Raw genomic sequence first — 21,155 nt, forward strand, 5'->3', positions numbered from 1 at the left:
TTTATTTTTTTTGCCCTTTAGGCGATATGGATTAAGTAGACAGAGCAAAACCGACAAGGTAAGAAATGAAATAACTACTAATTAAAAACATTATTCTATATTAAATATGTAATTTAGAGAAGGTAAAGCCACAGATGTGTAAGAGAAATAATACAGGTCGTGCTATCCTATTTTATCAATGAAGAAAATGAGGCCAGAAGGGTTAAGTGACTTGCCTGGCTATCTCACAGCTATTAAGGGCATGATTTATGCTTGGAGATGAAGTCTCCTTATTACATGTTCAATGCTCCCTTCCTTCACCCCCCCCCCCACGCACACACAAGAGCATGCTGCTTCTGAAGTCTCCACATCAGTTAGAGTTGAATGATAGTACTGACAGGCAAGGCCATTGACTGCTGGCAGGGAAGTCAATCTTGCCATTAAAATAAAGGGAAAGAGACATAGCAACAACCTTAACTCTCCTCTCCTCATTACCCACAGGTATTTCAGATCCACATTGGCAGAGGCTTCAGCTATCTTTTGGGGGGGGGCCTTGGGGTAAAAAAATAAGAATTAGATCCAGTCCCTGCTCCCAGGGACTGTCTCTAGTCTCAGCCTAATATACCTAAGGTAGTGATAAAGGCAAAAAATAGTGAAGATTAAATAAAATAATGACCTAGAGTATTTATTTAACAAGATAGAGTGAAATGAGAGGTGATTTCTACTTTCCTAAAAAAAATTTTTTTTTAATGGATTAACTTGGAGTCATTGATGTAATTGTTTACAAAGCATAATCTATGCAAGGCAGTATGGTATAATGGATAGAGAGCTGGCCTCCAAGTCTGGAGACTTGGGATTGAATCTTTTCTGAGATACTGACTCTGCAGACCCTAGGCAACTGACAAGAGCAAGGCAGCTGTCTTAAGACTCTTAAGTTGCAGAACATTTGTTGAAATGCATTGGTAAAGGGAATTTCTTCCCTGAGAGTTTTCCTTCATCATTTAAATCACTGATCCAGTCAAAAAACAAAACCAAAAGCAAAAACCAACATTAATTAGGTCAAGAAAATTGCCAACTAGATGGTATTTAAATAGATTGTTGTATATTTTATTACAGAAGCTCCCCATTCCTACAGATGTGTCTTGCTTCTTGTTGTTTTACAGATTTGATTTTGGTCACCCTAGCTAGCAAAACAAGAGAACTTAAAACTAAATTATTAGCAAAATTGATCAGTGATTCTTAAAAAGTTTGAAAACCACTTATCTAGGGTGTGTTCTAGTATTGAGAGGATAAAGTGATCAATCCCTTTGGTCACTATCCCCTAATTTCTCTTGCCTTTTTTTTTTTAAGGTTTTTGCAAGGCAATGGGGTTAAATGGCTTGCCCAAGGCCACACAGCTAAGCAATTATTAAGTGTCTGAGGCGAGATTTGAACTCAAGTACTCCTGACTCCAGAGCCAGTGCTCTATCTACTGTGCCACCTAGCTGCTCCCTCTTGCTCTTTCCTGCTCATGAACTTTTCTTCTAACTTTTGGGCAGGGTTCAAAACATCATTACCCCTTTCTTGCCAGTATCTCAAGACCTATGGACCCAAAAGTGATATCTTATTCTTCTGAGTTCCTATGGAAATGATTTTCCATAATGCTCCATTGACACTTAATCAGATATTATTTTGACAATTCCTGTTTTCAAGAAGCTTATATTTTGTTGTAATGTTGTTTGTGTGTTTACCTCTTAGCATCATATTCTGATCAGTCTGCAAATCTGTATTGAGGTCTTGCTATGTTTGAGATGTTATGGTAGGCAGTATAGGGAGATGTTCAGAAATAAAGGCGTTTTAAGTAGTTTATAATGATTTGGGGAGACATGGAAGTAGATAATTAGCAATTCAGGGCAATATTTGTTTCCAATTAAATTTTGATCTATCTTTTAAAAAAACACAATCAACACTTTGGCACTAACAGTCTTATTTATGATTTTCATAGACTGAGGACAAGAAAACGGTGTTGCCTTCTGGGTTCTCAGGGTCAGGAAAATCTCTTGATGAAGATGAGCTTCAAGCTGCTGAAGAGGTGTGTGGCCCATATAGAAAAAAAGCTTAGGGTTGAATTTGAGCCAGCATGGAAAAAATTTGACTTTCATCTCTAGCTTTATAAAATGGTTAGTCTCTTCCTGTAGCCAGAAGGTGCAAGGTGGTCATTTCATTTATAATCATGTTTCCAACTTAACTCATTTTACATCATTAAAAAATTGAATTGACCAAAGGGTAAGAAAGTTCCCAAATTCCATCATAAAGACTCATTTTGCTTTCTTCAGGCATAATAGTTTATAGTTGAAAACATTTATGGGCTACTCACTTTTTCTGTTATTTTTCTTTTTTCAGCGCCATATTGAAACCCTCATGACTAAAATGGCTGCTATGGTAACAGAAGAGGTAAGTGGGAATGGGAATGTTTTGGTACTTCCTGTGGGTCAGGGGAGAGAGTATCTCTTTCTCTTCATGGACTTTCTCCTAATGAATATCTCTTATATCCCCAGCATCTTACTTCCTCATAACTTCCTTTTATCCTAGTGACCTTCCATATTGAAGAGCCTTGTGAATTTATATTTCCATTCAGTAACAATCCCTATTGCAAAAGGTGTGATGTGACACTTGAAAAAACAGCTTTTGATGATATCCATTTGAAGTATTGAGATTTGTAGACTGGGAGTTCTACCTTTTAATTAAAGAAGTTTTAACTAAGTTTTTTACTTTTTCATCTTGTTACTTTTTTAACTCTTTCATCTTGTTGTAAAGTGTTAACTTTTATATATATATATATATATATACTATTATGGTGCTTTAAGATTTGCAAAATCTTTATATGCTTTCTAATTTGGTCCTGACAACAGCCCTGTGAGGGAGGTTCTATGATTACCCCTATTTACAGAAGAGAGTATTGAAGCTCTGAGATTAGGTGACTTGCCCAGAATCCCACAGCTATTAAATGTCTGAAACAGACAAGATTTGAACTCAGAACTTCGTGACTCCCAAGCTGAAAATTCTAGCCACCCTGCCACTCTAACTTCCATATTAATTGAAAGTGAAAAATTTGTTTTAATATTTTTTTATTCTTCCCAAAGCCCAGATTCCTTCTCCATCTGTGCCTTTCTGGGATTTCATTTGTAGGCATTTTGCAAATGTGGAAATTGAGGTCCAGGAATGAGAAATAGCTTCATTAAAGTCACACAGCCAGTAAGAAGCAAAGTAACTGATGGTATCTTTGTCATTCAGAAGCTCTAAGGCCAGTGTTAATAACCTTCATTTTTTCTTATCACACACAACACACACACATATTTATACACATATTTACATATCTATACAGATGCATATACACATATTTATACATTATGTATATGTGTGTATACATATACATATATATGTGTATGTATATAAAATGTTCATGCAAATATATCTCTTTTCTACTTCTCTTTATCTTTCCTATCACCCTGCCTTCTCTCTTTATTCTTTCTCCCCAAATATCCATAAGTCTCCCAGCTTCTCCTCCAAGGACTTGAATTTAGATTTGGAAGACCTGTCACATATCACTAGTATGACCTTGAGCTCTTTCTGGACCTCAGTTTCTTTATCTGTAAAATGGATGGTTGTAGAAAAAAAAAAGATCTCAAAGGTCACCTTTATCTATAAAAGCTTTCTGCTTAGCCTCACAAATGAATCTTAAAGTGACCTAGACTGGATCTTTACTTTCCAGGGAAGGACAAGTCTAACTCATTCAGAGTTCTAGTCTTGGACTTGGGGGAGACCTGGGTTCCTACCCTGATTTTGAATCTTAGTAGCTATATCTCCTTGGGCAAGTCATTGAACTCTGAGTCTTAGTTTTCTCACTTGTGAAATAGAGGTAATAACCCACTTCATTGTAACTACATAAATACCAAGTTTACATGGCTTTGCAAATTTTAAAGTGCTCTATAAATGCTTAATGTTGATAACAATGAGTAACCTGAAATATAGGGAAGTGTTATTACGTTGCTCATCTAGACACTTATTTACTCTGTTTTGGTCATTAAATTTGGTAATAAATTGGCTCCTCGATGGAATTGTTTCCTGGGATAAAAAAAAAAGGATCTTTATTTGACTTTGCACAGAAAATTCTGTGAAATAAAATAATGCTCTTTACTGTAATTCAGAGCCGACTGACTGCGAGTGCAGTAGGCCAGATTGTGGGGCTTCGCTCGGAGGAGATCAAGCAGATTGTCTCAGAATACGCTGAGAAGGTATGTGTTTGGGGGGGGGGGAGGCGAATGAGACCTTTTCCTCTGGTAACACCCAGAGGTGTTGTTTATCTCACCAGCTGTGATTGGGACTGAGCTGTGATTCATTAACCTCAGTTGTCAAAAACAAATAAACCACAGTCTTGTCACACAGAGCAATGAGGTTTTGCTGATTAGTTAAATTAATTTTCTTCTTTAGCGGCTGTGTTTCTAGAAATACGCAAAGAAAACCTGTCTCTCTGAGCAATTAATCCATATGATAAATCGCTGCCTGCTGCGAGTTCTGAGCATTTGTCCTCCTCCACCAGGCTTCTTGTAGCTGTGTTTGGTCTTGGTTTGGTGACAGTGGTGAGGAATGGAGCCTTGCCACTAAGGAGATAAACTCCATAACTCAGCTGGGCCCATGGCAAGATTTCTTCTGCTGCTTTATTAAAAAGGCATGGCAAGAACAAAAACCCAAGAGTCATATTTCAATGTTAGATTTCTGTGTTCTAAGAATAGGCAACAGGACCTTGAATGTCCCAGGGGAACACAATGATTAATCACCTTGCAAACAACTGATTCGAGTCAGGCTGAGATTATGGCATGTCTAAAATCAGATATACAAGGCAGTGCTGCACAGTTTGTCCTCTCTGACCCCCATCACACACTCAGTCCACAAGCATTTAGCAAGCTCTTACTATGGCCCAGTCAGTGTTCAGAGTCCTGGGGATATGAAGGTGAAAGAAGCCTCTGCCCTCAGGGTCCTTGCATTTTAAAGGAGAAACACACACACACACACATATACCCCTTCCAAATTTCCCTCCCTTTTCCAGAAACTGATAGAATAATAAGTCCTCCTCAGCTAATGTGTGTTTTTCTGATGTGATTGCACCAGCTGCTGTATGCAGGGTGAAAGTATTTATTTTCATTCATGGAGGTCTAAGATGCCATTGAGATAGCTTTACCATCAAGTGTGGCCCTTTCTGAGGTTACGGCTGATAAAATTGCTAGGAACTTTTGTTCAGTAGGTCGTAGGTAGTGCTTTGGTTTGTCTCTGCTGTCTTCTTTGGCATCCTCTATGAAGATAATGCTAAGAAACATTTTTCAGTCTGTGTACAAGTAAGGATTTTATCTGAAATGGCTGCATGAACAGAATTGGGGGGGGCCTAGTGTCAGCTGAGATTTGTCAGGGAAAATGGATTTGGGTCACACTTGAAATATCTTTAATTGTAAAATAACACAAAACAAAATTTCATGATAGATGATATAGAGATAGTTAAAGGAGTGGCTTGACTAATAAGTGTCTCCATTGAATTAGTAAGTCTCATCCCAGGAATATAAGCTTTTTCTGCATATATATATATATATATACACACACACACACACACACACACACACACACACACACACACACCATAAGTCTTTTAGCTTAATAGAAGAGAATAAGCATTTATTGAACACCTGCTAATGCAGGGCACTTCGTTAAGCATATCACAACTATTTAATTTGATCTTTTGACCATAGTCTCTCTCAACAGATTGTGCCCAACAAGTCACACTTTCACAAATATTTCTTTGAAAACAGTAATATAAATTTATTAAACATATTAAAATTTAAGTGTATATTGATCCTACTGGATGTTTTAAAAACGAGTTTGAAAATCATTATCATAATCGAAATAAGAATTTATTCAATCAGGTAGAACGACTTTGCATGGGAAGCTTCACTTTAGCAATTTTTGAAAGTAAATCACACAGGCAGAGAAGACACATGGCCCAAGGACTAAGGTTCATGTAAAGAAAACATGTCTGTCCAAATTATTTAGAATAGAGAAAAACTCTACAACTTGCAGTAAAATTAATTCCAGGAAGATGTGAGAGTAATAAAGAGAGCTTTCTTAGGCTCCTTGGACTGTTTTCTAGACATACTGGAGCTCCTGATTAGATTGAAAAAAATAGGATTGCTGCTATTTTGAGATTTTTTAGGAGTTTTGTTTCTCAGAATTATCTTTTTTTACTGCTGTCATCTCCCAAGTAAATTTCTACTGCTCTTGTCTGAATTCACCCTCCAGCTTTTCTATGATCTTTTAAAAATGAAATTAAATCCCAAAAGAGTTAATTTTTTGGTAATATTCATAGTGTACTTTGTCTAACAAGTCTTTAAAAACTGAAGTGGGTCATACTTTAAGAATACAGAGTATACAAAAGCCTATATTTTTAAGAGAAATAAGGAATAATTTTTTTGAGGGGGGGATTAATGAGTCCTCATTTTACAAAATGATTCATTAGGAATAAAGGTCCTTTAAATCTTAGCCACCCTGGTGCAGATAAATGTTTGTCTACAAATGATGAGGTTTTTTTTGGAAGTATGATATAGTAGAGGTTCAGTCTTGGAGTAAAGAAGACCTAAGTTATCTCATTCTTACCAGATGTGTGACCATAAGCAAGCTATTTAAATTCTCAAGGACTCGGGCAATAGATGACACCATCACGATTATCCCATATTCTTAATTTTGCTTCTGTTCTGCTTTACTTTTATACCCATAGAATATTCAGAATTATGTAATACAATCTCTGTCTCTTGGAACTATTCATGTCTTGAGTATTCTTTCTTTTGAAATAGAAGAGTCTGAGGAATTGCAATATGATGATCCCTGAGACCTCAAGTTTAAATCATAAAAAAGAAGTTTTGTGGAGAGAGGTCTGGAACAGAGAGCAGAATTCTCATAGTAGTGATTTCAGGAGACCTCCTTTTATTATTCATGAAATTAGATGATATCTCAGGAGTATTCTTCTATGATTAGAAAATGGCATGATATAATGCCACTGGACTGAAATTTTTAGTAGAGTACTGGTGAGTCTTTCTTGGGTCCCAAGAAACCTCTTCTGGAATGGCACTAACTTCTTTTCATGAGACTATGTCTTTGGCTGCTGATGTCTCAAGATGAAAACATTTCTTCCTTCTTTTAGAATATGAGGTATTAATCTTCATAGCCTGACATTGGTAAAACATATGGACTACTTAGAATAGTGTTTCTAAATATAAAAAATAAAATATATATGATTACAAAGGAAACCAGTTGTCGAAACTGTTTCCAGGTTAAAAATTTAGGGACTATCTTGTCTTAGAGGGAATATCTCTCTTAATGAATCTGGGAAACAGATTCTTAGAATCTTAGAAGTAGCTTGGGAAAAACTCTGTACTGGGAATCTGGCACTTTTTGGGCCCTATTCTGCCACCAGCTACCTTGGGCATGTAATTTCTTTTGTATTTATCATTGTTATACTTAGTCTTTATAAATTTAAAGAGTACCCCCAAAAGCTTATTGTGGTTTTAAGCTCAAATAGCTTTAGTGACTTAAAGCAGACTCAGACTTTTTGGACACCTTAAATAGGTACTTGTCTCCCTGTTAAAAAGTGTAATCCTCATGAGTAGGACCTCATCATTTAGGCCCTGGACAGTATCTACTTCCCTTTGGATTTCTTCTACAATGCCTCATCTCTTCATGCTGAGGCATCATTCCAAACCTGGAATTCATACGCTGGAATTGCCCTCTGCCCTTGTGACAGCCTGTTCCTTTAATTGAATGGCTCTTCTCAGAACCTCCTTTTAAGGAGGAGACCCAGGTCATGGGTCATTCCTCCCTAGACTGAACTTTATCTAACATTCTCCTAGGCAGAGCATTTGTATGTATTCTCAGCTCTGAATAAACATATTTCCTTGATTCTTTTAGCTCAGAAAGCAAAATTTCAAAGACATTACCGGCTTGTCCTTCATTCTGGACACTCTCCAGATCAAAGTCCACAGTATAATGGGATTATTACATCCCTTCTTCTATACAAAATGTCCTCTTAAGGTACAAAGTAAGTGCTTATTAACTGTTTATTGACCAACTGTTTGTAGTAGGCATTTAATAAATGCTTTTTGATTTACCAGTTGGTCTCCTTAGGATCTCAGTTCCCTTATTTGTAAACTAAGAAGATTGAACCTGGTTCATTTGTGCTTTTAATAAACACTAATTATAAGTCCTATTTTACTGATGTAATTAAAATTCCAAATTATCTTTAAGGACAAATTGAAGAGATGTGAGCTTGATCTTAGTATCATTAGGTAGATTGACTTATTTAAATGACAGTCCTGAGAAAAGATCTAGTATAATTATCATGATCATTTCCTTGTGGTATTTAACAGTTTTGTCAGTAGCAGGGTTGTAGGCATAAATAGCCTGACTTTTAGAATTACAAATGATGAGAGGAGAGAGGGATATTCTATACATTGAATGACAGAGGCTGCAACCAAAAGAAACTACAAAACAAATAGTGGACCAAACCCAATAAGATGGATTATGGGGTTTTTTTGCAAGACAGTGGTGTTAAGTGACTTGCCCAAGGTCACACAGCTACATAATTATTAAGTGTTTGAGGCTGAGTTTGAACTCCGATCCTCCTGACTCCAGGGCTGATGCTCTATCCACTTTTGACAATAGCTGAGTTATAGGCGTAAATAGCTTGACTCTTAGAATTACAAATGATGAGAGTAGAGAGGGATAATCTACACATTGAATGACAGAGGCTGCAACCAAAAGAAACTCAACCAACTAAATATTGGACCAAATCTAATAAGATGGATTGAACTAGGGAAAGACTTGAGCCAGGGAGATCATTTATGACAGCATTCCCTTAGTGTGGGTGAAAATTAGAAAGTTGTTAGAAAGTTCAGAGTAAACTGATGAGATTGGATTTGAGAGAGAAATGGCAGAATTTGGTATCTTTGGGTGAATGGGGAGAGGGAGAAGAAGGGGGGGTAGAGAGAGAGAAGGAGGGAGGGAAAGAGAAGGGAGAGAGAAAGTGGGGGAGTTGAGGATGATGACAAGGTTATAGAGCAGAGAGACTGAAGGAACAATGGGGCCTTCAAGAGACATAGCAAGTTTGGTAGGGACTTGAGTTTTAGGGAAAAAATGAGCATTTCTCTTTCAGATGTTTTTGAGTTTGTGGTGTCTGTTTTAAATTTGATTTTAAATGTGAATTAAGCCTCTGGTCTATGGTACTGAAGCTCAGGAGAGAGACTGGAGTTGTGAATCACTGGCAGAGGTGATAATTAAACCCATGGGTGATAATAAATATAGCAGAAGAGAATTTAGAGAAGAAAAGAGTACATGACAAATTTTGGGGAACATTCAGGAGGTATGATGGGGTGGTAGAAATTTCAAAGAATGGCAATTAGCATTTGGTTTAAGGTGATGTTTTTCTGAAGGATTTTGTGAAATTGAGACGATGAAAACTGGTCAGGGAAAGATGATTTAAAAAATATTGGAGGGCGCAAATACTCAGCTGAATTGAGGATGTTACAGGAGGAAATTAGGGATAAGAAAGATCAGTTAGGTTGACTATTGTTGATTGAACATCTTAACATGTCTCAGTCTCTTCTACCATATATTTAGTGGATTTAAAGAATTTTTTTTCTTCTGGAAAACACAGTGAATCATACTTTCCTCTTATTGTGGGGACCTATTGATGTGGATTGCTATATCTTCTGTCAGACATGGTTGTTTTATTGTTTGGTATTGCTTTCCTATTTTTCTTTGTTGCAATAGAAAGTTTGATGGTGGTGGAAGTATATATTGAAAAAATGGTTGTGGTGCAAAAACAAGACATAAAGACAAGAAAAATAATATTTATTGATTTGCTGATTTTTCCAGTCTAGGGAAAATTTGAATATGGGTGTTAAAAGCATAATTGAAGGTGAAGGAAGATGAATATGGTAATGAGACCCCTTTGGATGGAGAAAAAAGGAAGGAGGAGGGTATTTAAAAATTGAGTGATGTTGAAGCTAGCATGAAGCAGCATGAAAGGTTGAGTTATTGACCTGACACCATGGAAAGGGAGGATAATAATTGGCCAGTATCTTTGACCTTCCCAAGGTTTAAACAGGTCCCGGAGCAGAGATGGTAAATTTTGGTTGCCTCCTTTTTATTAATGTGTTTCATTTGTGTCTTAGTTAGATTATTTAGAAGAGAAGAATAGGGGAATCACTGTATATTTTTTCTTTTCCACTGTGTGTCTGTAATTGTGTTAGCAGCTGACCCCAGTCCATACCCTCTAGCTGTGTGTGACTGTAATAAATAAGGAGCGCCTGTGTCTTCAGACCAAAGTTTTCTGACAGAAAACAACTATATGTACAAAAGGTGGTAGTGGAAAGGAAGGAATCACAAAAAGGAAAAGAAAACATGATGTATTAGAGGATAGCAAAATGCACCATTGAACTGATTTCTTTGTGTAAAGTCTATTTTCTTATTTACTTATTAGAATAATTAACTTGATAATTGCTAAAAGTTCTATTCCCCCCCTTTCCTTGCCTGAATCAGTCTTCCCATTCTGTATTTTCCTCTTTAATATCAAACCTTGATCCTATCTTGCCTGAGAATTCATTTCATAACTTAGGTACCTCTTCTTTTATTTCTAGACAAATCAGTCACTTGGATCACCCTGATATATTTGCTTATTGCTTCTTCTTCCTCCAGGGAACCTGTTTATCTTTTCTCCTTATCCTAAATTTCTTTGTTTCTGCCTCTTCCCTTAATAACTTGTCCCTGACATCTGATTGCTCCCTTTATTTGATGTGCTTTGGGCTTTCTTGACCCTGGACTGTCCCTTCATTCTGATAAACAAGGCTATTAGGACTTCATCACCCAGTCTTCTCTGGTGGACAGAGATGATGTATTATAAACTGACTAATAAGTGTTGAGGGTATGTGGAATAGGGGAGAGAACAAAGTAGTAAATTTGGAAAGGGGGCTGGTGCTAAATTTTCCCACCAAGATGAGTTTTTTTTAATAAAACCATTTATAGAATTCATAGAAAATTTGAGGAAATAATTTATTTCTATCTTGAGAGTGCTATGGTTATTATTATGTCCTAGGGCTAGGCTAAAAGAGAATCCTGAGAATTCACCTAATTCAGTACCTGATTTAGTTGGACTTACTATGTTTGTATGGAAAGCCTCAAGAAAAGTAGATATTCATAATTTTTTTTGTGATAGAAACACAAAATGGACCCTTTGGCTGTCTAGTCTGATGAAGCTTATGGACCTGTTCTCCATTATTATGTCTGTTGCTTATATTGATGATTGAAAGAAATATTAAATTCCATTTAGAGGTTAGTAAAAATACATTTTTTCCCAAATCAAATTCATGGAACCTCAGAAGTCCACTAGAGGTCTATGGATCCCTGATTAAGAACTCCTGTGATAAACAACTGTCAGTGAAGATGGAAATTGAGGCACAGAAATCACAGGTTATCCTTCAAGGCATTGTATATTGTGCTGTGCTGAGAACAGATTTCATCAAAAATAAATATTCCATAAGGAGAAAAGGGTCCATTGGATTTTTGGGAGGAGGAGCATGGGGTGGGAAGGAATCTTAATTGAGCTGCCTGGTGTAGATGTTATGTTGAAAAATTATCAAGCTTTGAAAATAGTAAAAAGTCAAAGAATATGTTCAGGTTTGTAACTTTTTGTAACTATATAAAATGATCAATAATTCACATCTTTTTAAATGAAGGCTCTGAAATGTGAAACTTTATTCAAACAGTATCTCTAATAGCTTAGAAGGAGAATATTGATACTGCTGCATGCTGTACAATGCACAAGTCAGCCTGCATAGCTCTGGGCGAAGAGTTCAAGCAGAGCAGGCTACCTAAGCTGGAATTGTATTCTTAATAACTGTGGGGCAGAGTCCTACAGGCATCAACCTACTCTCAGCCTTGGAAGTACCTGGATGTTACCAGGCTATAAACTGAAGGTCTTTCTGGCCCAAAAATATCCTCACCAGTCTTTCAAAGTATTCAAATATTTATCAGAAAGTATTGTGCTAAGTGTATTGACAGCAAAGAATTCCTATAGGAAAATGGTATAAAACAGAGGTATCAGATACTCCCATAACACTGCCAAGTACCCCAACTGGATTAAAATATAATTGAAAAATATTTAACAAAATAAAATTAAAATATAATAAAATATAAATAACATAATTATATTTTTAAATTAAGTGAGTATGCTGTGTTTGACCCCATTGGTATAAAAGATATTAAGGAAATGTATGACAAAGAAAAGTACCTAGGAACCAGTTTAGTACTGAGCCTCTCTGGACCTAACTGCTCTTTGGACAGGCACATAGCCCATTAGCTTGACCTAAATAGAAACAAATAGCAGGAGCTTTCAGTGAATTAGCCAAAGAAATCAATAAAAATGACAGTACCTAAGGCATAAACCTAGGTACGGTCAGTGATCAGAGAATCTAAAAAAAGTTTCTCTTTGGAATTTATGAAATACTATAAGATTGTTTAGGCAACACTTGAATGAGATTTTCTTGGAGTTCTAGATCAAAAGAACCTCCCCTACTATCTAGAGAGAAGAGAGAAACTGTCTTCTCCAGAATAGGAAAGAGCCTGTGTCCATGTCTTTTCTCAGAACAGATTTTCCTTAACAAATGATGAAAAAATTGCCTCCTCTTAATTAAGAAGTCTCAGCAGTCTTGCTTCTAACCTTTAGATTTTAAGTGTCATCCTTTTAATCAGGGGCCTAAACAAGCCAGGGATAAAAGATTGCTTCAGGGGTTGCAGAGGATCTTCAGGTAATTAGGGACTAAATGTATTAACCTAAAGAGAAAATAAGTAGGACCAGCTGTCCAATAGAACTTTTTCCTGTAAACAATGGGAAAAAGCTTAGTTGTGTTGCGATTTCTTCTAGGATTTTATGCCAAACTATTCTCAATAAAGGTAAATTTGTCACCCCTTATAATATTAATCTATTGTATAATATAAATTTATAATATTATTTAATTTATTAATATGCTGGATTTAATTTGCTTATGTGATCTATCACATCTGTTGCCTCATATATTGCTTGAGTTGGGACTAGGACTCAAGAATTATTACGTTGACTACCTACTATTTGTTGCTGCCATTTTCACGTTGGCAATTCCCAATCCTGGGTTTATCACTCACATGAGCTAATCAAGCCTAGTGATGTTATGAAAAATTGTCAAAAGGAAATCTTAAATAAAGAGCAGATCTGGTCTTAAAATATAGAACAGCTCTGTTGCTGGGAGAAGAAAGAACTTGGACTTTGGGGGAATTAGATTTTCTGAGTAAAAATTAAATACTCTGCTAGCACTGTAGTTCTGTGACTTTATAATGAAAGGGTTAAATGTAGTGATCTTCAAGATCCCTTCCAAAACAACTACTATAAAAAAGCCTCTCTGATTCTATTTCTTTGTGTGTGTACTCTGCTAACATTACCCTAATAGCTTACTGTAGTGATCATGGATCCTAAATTTTCAAAGACTATTATTTCCAGTAATATACATACATACACATACACACACACACACACACACACATACACAATGTGTTGGGTGCTATTGCTATATAAGAATTAGGTCTAACTGAATTTAGAGAATCTCTTCACCAAGTTTGTTCTCAAGTAATAAATTCTATCACGGTATTTCTTGTAGATTATTCTAAAAAGTTTAAAGGGCTTGGGTTTCAAATTAGTGGAGGATTCATAAAGAACCCATGACTCAACTACAGTTTCTGCCTCTTAATCATGAGTACTGGTATTTTGGTTCATTAATTTTTCATAAATGTGGGTCTGATAGCACTCATAAAAAAGTAAAGATACTCAAAAATTCTCAAATATTCAAATAATTTCCTGAGATTCTATGAGTGGATATTTCTTCCAGTGATGAAAATTACAGCTATAATTCAGGTCTGCCCAATTCTTCTATAAGTTTGACACAGCAATACCTGAGGGCTTTTTCTTGATATTCTGAGGAGTCCAGTAGATCATATAGTCTGTCTTATCAGTTATTCTTCCACATGATTAATCTGTCTTTTTTGATTAATCAAGCAAAAATCATTTATTAAAAACAAGTTATGTGCCAAGGCTTTTACCAAGTTTTAGGTATACAGATTGCAAAATGAGAGAGACCCTTCGTCCAATATGATTGGGAATAAATAAGTGATCATAATTAACATCATTTTAATTTTGATTGTAGTAAGAAGGCCCCTCTCAGGTTATCCTGTTTATATAAGAAGGGGGGTGGGATCAAGCCAGACCAGATGTGGCCCATCAAGCACTTAAGTAGACCCTCAACGCAGGTCAGTTCCAGTCTGAGTATAATTTCCCTTCTTACAGTACACATCTGTATGTCACAGAAATCCCTACTTTACCCTTCCATCAAACTTCTTTGAAAATTTTTAGCTAGCTTCAGAAACTTAGGAGAAAGAAAAAAGGAATGACATAATGCTTCATCCTAGATCCTGACTTGGTGGTGGTATTCTAACAGCTATTTCATGACTGCAGACTCTGTATTATATATCAAGAGTCTAGAGATAGCCATTGATTGTGAGCATAAATAACACTACAGACCCTGAGTTAATTCTGTATGTAGCAGAATGGGGATGAGAGGACCCTCGTGGTTTCGGGCCATCTCGAAACGTTACTTTTTGAGGTCTTAAATTTTTTTTGATGGCATCTGTTACTCTTCTTTTCCTATTTAATATTGTTTCAGTTGTGACTGACTCTTTGTAACTTCATTTTAGGGTTTCCTTGGCAAAGATACTGGAAAAGTTATCAGTTTCCTTCTCCAGCTCATTTTACAGATTAGGTAAAGAGGGTTAAACGATTTGTCATGGGTCACACAGCTAGCAAGAGATCACATTTGGTCTCAGGTCGATGAGTCTCTAATTACAAGCCTAGTATCCCATACACTGCACTACTTAGCAGTCTATTTGTAATATAGGAGCTTGCATATACCCACCATAATCTCTCCATTATACTTTGAGTGTGTTCCATTTTTAAAAATTGTTATTGATACCTTGTTTTTTATACAACCTTAACTTTTCCCATTATCCCTCCTTCTTTTCCTCCCAGAGAGCCCTCCTACATTACAAGTAATATTTTCTAGGGGAAACAAATCAACAAACTGAATAAATAAATTTAAAGAAATCTGAAAATATATGCATTGTTCCCCACTTGTGGACTTCTTTCTCTCCTCCCATCTGCAAAAGAATAAGGTCAGCTATGTTTGTTTTTTATATTATTGCAACATTCACTTTTGATTATTTTGTGGTAGTTCTTTCTAGTTACTCTTTTGCAGTCAAGATATTTGTTTTCTTGGCTCTGCTTATTTCTCCATTATTTCTTATAAGTCCACACCTCTTTGCATTTATTATTTGTTGTTTCTTACAACACAGTAACATTTCATTATATTCAGGCACCACAGTTTGTTTAGCCATTTCCCATCTGATAGGAATCTACTTTGTTTCCAGGCTTTTGCTAATAAAAAAGCATGGCTATAAATATTTCAGTGTATATGGGGACTTTCATCCTATCAGGGACTTCCTTGGCATATATGCCTAGTGGTAAAATTTCACAGACAATGGGTAAGGACATCTTAGTCATTTTATGTGCATGATTCCAGATTGCTTTCCAAAATAATTGTACTGGTTCACAGCTGCATGAACAAAGCACTGAGTGTACCCATCTTCCTACAACTCCAACATTTGTCATCTTTTCCAGTTTTTTGCATGTAGAGTGTAAACTTCATTTTTTTTGCCTAATTATAAAGATTTTATTAATTTTGAGTTTCAAAATTTTCCCCCTAATCTTACTTCCCTCCCCCCCACCCCCCACAGAAGGCAATTTTCCAGTCTTTGGATTGTTTCCATGGTATGCATTGATCTCAATTGCATGTGATGAGAGAGAAATCATATCCTTAAGGAAGAAACATATAAAGTATAAGAGATAGCAAGATCAGACAATAAGATATCAGTTTTTTTTCCTAAATTAAAGGTAATAGTCCTTGATCTTTGTTCAAACTCTACAGTTGCTTCTTTGGATACAGATGGTATTCTCCATTGCAGACAGCCCCAAATTGTCCCTGATTGTTGCACTGTTGGAATGAGTGAGTCCATCAAGGTTGATCATCACCCCCATGTTGCTGTTAGGGTGTACAGTGTTCTTCTGGTTCTCCTCATCTCACTCAGCATCAGTTCATGCAAATCCCTCCAGGCTTCCCTGAATTCTTATCCCTCCTGGTTTCTAATAGAACAAGTGTTCCATGTTCCATGACATACATACACTACAGTCTGCTAAGCCATTCCCCAATTGAAGGACATTTCCTTGATTTCCATTTCTTTGCCACCACAAACAGGACTGCTGTGAATATTTTTGTACAAGTGATGGTAAATCTCATTTTTAATCCTTCGGGAATCCTAGCATGCTAAACTCATAGCTGTATGGTAATACCAGGTGAATATTTTTATTTCATCTGGGAGGAGTTTGAGAAACTTACAAATAGCCCAAACATCCTGTCTAATTCCCTTTTCAGTATCTATCTGAGAAACAAATATTGATCAATGAGTTGAGCTCTATATGTTGTCCATCTAAGTTCATGTCCAGATTGGACAACTGTCCAGATTATAGCATTTTACTTTTTTTTTTTCCTGTAAAGATGGTTAGACCCAGAGTCTTTGGAGTGCATTTGGACTTTGTCCAGGAGGCTCTATAGTATTCTAGGGTTTGATGTAATTAATATATCATCAACAGATAACATTTGGAGGCTTACCCTCTATAGAAAATTGTTCTTCTACATACACTCTAAACTGGATCTCTTCCATGGCAAGGATGAACATCCTGGTGTATGCCTTATTTTATAATTGATCAGAGGGTCATCAGACAGTTATCTCTCTTCTTAAAACTTTCAAGGATTGTTTCTATAGTCAACCAACATTATGGGCAGTGGATCGTGTAGTTTTATGTCTTATAAACAGTTAAAGGAGAAATGTAGTCTATTGTTTACAGAAACCTGTTTCTTATTAATACTCACTGAGAATGGCCTTGGAACATGATTAGATTACTCTCACAAAAACTTTATATTAATGAGAAAGTAAGTTTATATAGACTTGGTTATGATGCTTTCTTAAAATTCTTTCCATTGATTTTAATTAGGTCTGAGATTTTTTTTCCCTACCTTTATCATTTCCTCACTTAGGTTTATCTTGGAAATTGATCCTTTGATGTCCTCACAATTGTTGCCTCCAGCACAGTACTCTTTGTATCCTTGGTCTGCTTTCCTTCTTTGTTATCTTCAGGACCATTTTAACCTCCTTGATAAGCATATCTTGCAACTGTGCTGTTTGTGAATTTTTCAATTTTCCTTGATTGTGAAAAGGGTCTGTATAAAAATTATTGCAGATCTTTGTTATAATTGTCTATGGGATCATTTACTTACATGTGCTTTGGTTTGGATTTCTTGAGGACTTGAAGTTTTCACAAATTTTGAAATGCAGCATAGGCTTCAACTTTTTTTAATTCAATAAACATTTACTAATAAGCACCTATTTTGTGGCAGTTACTATACTAAGTAGATTTGAAAAAAGAAAAACATTCCCTGTCCTCTAGAAGCTTTAAATCTAATAGAAGACAACTCACAAAAGGAAGCTAGAAGGGGGAAGGACATCAGGGGACTTCTTGTTTAAAAAAGTAACTTTGAGTTGAGTATCCAAGACTGAGTTAAAATACATGATGGGGAGATTTTCTGTGATTATCTTATTTTGGGAGGAATGTAATGCTCTGTGGAGTTGAGACCCAACAGTTACAGATGGAAAATGGAGTGGCTATAAAAATTTTAAAAAAGCAGAGTGTTTATTAAAAAATCAGTGTTTCTCAGACATTTAATAATTACCTAGCTGTGTGGCCTTGGGCAAGCCACTTAACCCCATTTGCCTCGCAAAAAAAAAAATCAGTGTTTATTAATAAATCAGCAGCCTAGATGGAGGTCTCTAGTGGTATGCTAAAGGACTCTGTTCTGGTTAGCATTTTTAGTATACATAGGTGAGGGCAGAAAAAAAAATAATAGTAGCTAACATACAATAATGGTTGTAAAGCAAACTTGCATTATATTATCTCATTTGATTCTCATGACAACCATGTGAGATAGGTGCTCTTATTATTCACATTTTATAAATGAAGAAATTGAATCTGAGCTAGATTAAGTGATTTGCCCAAGGCCACACAAGTAATAAATATTTGAAATAGGATTTGAATGCAGATCTTTCTGACTTGAAGTCCTATGCTCTAACACACAGGGCAAATTCTTAGATGACACAAACCTGGAAAGAATAGGTTTTTCCAAGGAAAGTCAGATTGAAAATTATTTTGACAGACTAGGATAAACTAGAATGAACAGGATAAAATTGTAAAACAATAAATGTAAATTTTACATTCTCGATTTTTTAGAAAAATAAATTCTCTAAGGACAGAAAAGGGAAGAGACCTGGCTTGATAACAGTTCATATGAAAGAGAAGTCTGGGAATTATTGACCTTGAGCTCATTATGAACCAATTTGGTTCAGGGAATCTGGAGGGAAGGTGTAAAGATTGGGATAGGGACGGAACCTGTGATTTCATTGTTGAGGGAATTTTTTTTTTTTTTTTAGTTTTTGCAAGGGGTTAAGTGGCTTGCCCAAGGCCACACAGCTAGGTAATTATTAAGTGTCTGAGGCTGGATTTGAACTCAGGTCCTCCTGACTCCAGGGCCAGTGCTCTATCCACTGTGCCACCTAAGCTGCCTCCTGTTGAGGGAATTATTGAGAGAAGAAGTGCCACCTTTCTATGCAACTTAGACTTTTTAGAGCAGTGAAGTGAAACTCCAGTAGTAATGGATCCATACATAAGGATCCCTGCAGAGTGCATATTCTCTTAGTTTTAAAATGTAATGTTATCTATGTTTTATTGTCTTTTTTATTTTATCAAATAATTCCCAGTTCCATTTCAATCTGATTGCTTGGGAGTTTGTGGGCTAGGTGTTTGACAACTCTGATTTAAGGCCCTGAGAGAGTTTCAGGTGATTTGCACAGGATCACATAGCTAGTTTGATGTGTCAGAAGTAAAACTTAAAACTTAAACCCCAATCTTTCTATCTTCAAGGCTAGCTTTTTCACCACTACACACACTGCTGTCTGTTTTTATTCTTCTCTGTTCAGAACAAGGGGGGGGAAAGTCTACATTTGTTGGAACCATTCAATGAGAGATGTCTACTGTTAGTCATCTCTTAAGCCAGAGAAGGAAAAAAAAACAGAATAGCAGGTTATCTTTGTCTGGAAATCTTGTTTTATTTTTTAAGTTCAGAATAAAATAAATAAAATTGTTTTAAAAAGTTATTTGCCCAGGGTCAGAGAGCCTGTAAGTATTGGTGGCAGAACTTGAATGAGGTTCTTCTTGATTGGGGGCAGTTCTCTCTCTGTCCACTCTATTATGCTGTCTCTGCAGACAGAGGCTCAGAGAAATCAAGTAGTTCCTGTAGGTGATGGAGGTAGGACTCAACTTGAAGTACTTTCCAGTTCATACATTTGCCTCTTAAGATCTTCTTAATTGTGTGCTTTGGAGCAACTCAATATAAGTTAAGTCTTTCATGTCCTAACCTTGAAAGCTGCTCTATAAAAAATTTTATTTTTATCAAATAGAACCTATATAGTATTTTTTTAGGTTTTTTTTAAAGGATATTTGTCTTTTTTTTTTTTTGGCAAGGCAATGGGGTTAAGTGGCTTGCCCAAGGCCACACAGCTAGGTAATTATTAAGTGTCTGAGACCGGATTTGAACTCAGGTACTCCTGACTCCAAGGCTAGTGCTTTATCCACTACACCACCTAGCTGCCCCAAACCCATATAGTATTGCAAAGCACAATTATAAATGTGAGTAGTGTTGATTTTTTATTGATAGCAACCTTGTTAATGAATTTCTTGTCCCTGAGAATGGCTAGAGATGTTTTTTGCTTTTTGTTTAGCAAAGTGATGGGGTTAAATGACTTGACCAAAGTCTAAAAACACAAAGCTAAATAAGTAATAAAGCATCTGAGACCAGATTTGACTCAGGTCCTCTTGATTCAGAACCTTTGCTCTATCCACTATGCCACCTAGCTGCTCCCAAAGATGTTTTAAAAGGATTTCCATATGTGGAAGAAGGCAGTTCAGTGGCATAGTGAATAGAGCCCCAGCCCTGGCAACAAGAGGACTTGAATTCAAATTCATTCTCAGACTAGCTATGTGACTCCGAGCAAGTCACTTATAAAAAAATAAATTAAAAAATAAAAGTATTCCCACATTGGAAAAAAATGAGCATTGGACTAGAAGCTAGGAAACCTGGATCCACCTCTGCCAGTATTCTAATTTGTGTGACTTTGACTAAGTAGTTTCCCTAATCACCAATTTTTCTATCTCTTAAGTCTGTAATTCTTTGTTTCAAGTCCAGCTAATATAGAGGTCTCTTGTTCCCTTGCACAAGATAGGCACTCAACATACTTAATAAATTCAATTAAAATTAAGATTACTGACAAAGAGAAAGTTTAAAAACATTATAGAGTTCACTTTTAAGTGACTTAATTCTGAGCACCCTAAGAATTTCACCCTAGTGTCATACACCATCCATTAATATGAAGCAACTTTAATACCTAAACCATGATGAAAGTTAGATTCATTAATATTTGGATTATGAAACTATTGAGCCCACCAGAGAAATGCTTTAAAAGTGCCTATTCATAGCATATTCACAGTGCAAGATAGAAACATGTTTTTGGATGTGGTCAGTGGAGAACTTTATTTTGTTTGTACATGTTTCTAACAGAATTATATGGATTCCTTCCCACACCCTAGTCCTCACCCACCTCAGTGGAGGGGAGGGAAGAGGATGAGAGAAGGCAGGTTTTTGTTGATTGGAAAAAAATATTTTAAGAACATATTTATGGACAACATTTAGTCCTTGTGGACTACATTTTGTAAAACTGAAAGGAGATTGATACAAAATGTTCCAATGAATTTATATTGTAGTTTATTTTTGAAATCTTAGGTAGTGTCTTTCTTTAGC

At 36.1% G+C, this 21,155-nt stretch overlaps 1 protein-coding gene across 3 annotated transcripts in view; it reads left to right on the forward strand.

The window, feature by feature from the left end:
- CCDC93 (CCC complex scaffolding subunit CCDC93) overlaps positions 1-21,155 on the forward strand; it is a 116,940-nt gene that overhangs the window by 42,059 nt on the left and 53,726 nt on the right. For all 3 annotated transcript variants that reach the window (XM_074215012.1, XM_074215013.1, XM_074215014.1), the window contains 4 exons: positions 22-58; positions 1,964-2,050; positions 2,362-2,412; positions 4,167-4,253. In XM_074215012.1, the coding sequence (XP_074071113.1) occupies positions 22-58; positions 1,964-2,050; positions 2,362-2,412; positions 4,167-4,253 (262 nt within the window). The remainder of the gene's footprint in view (positions 1-21; positions 59-1,963; positions 2,051-2,361; positions 2,413-4,166; positions 4,254-21,155) is intronic.

This window comes from Macrotis lagotis, chromosome 1, assembly GCF_037893015.1.
Source record: "Macrotis lagotis isolate mMagLag1 chromosome 1, bilby.v1.9.chrom.fasta, whole genome shotgun sequence".
Taxonomy (NCBI): Eukaryota; Metazoa; Chordata; class Mammalia; order Peramelemorphia; family Peramelidae; genus Macrotis; species Macrotis lagotis.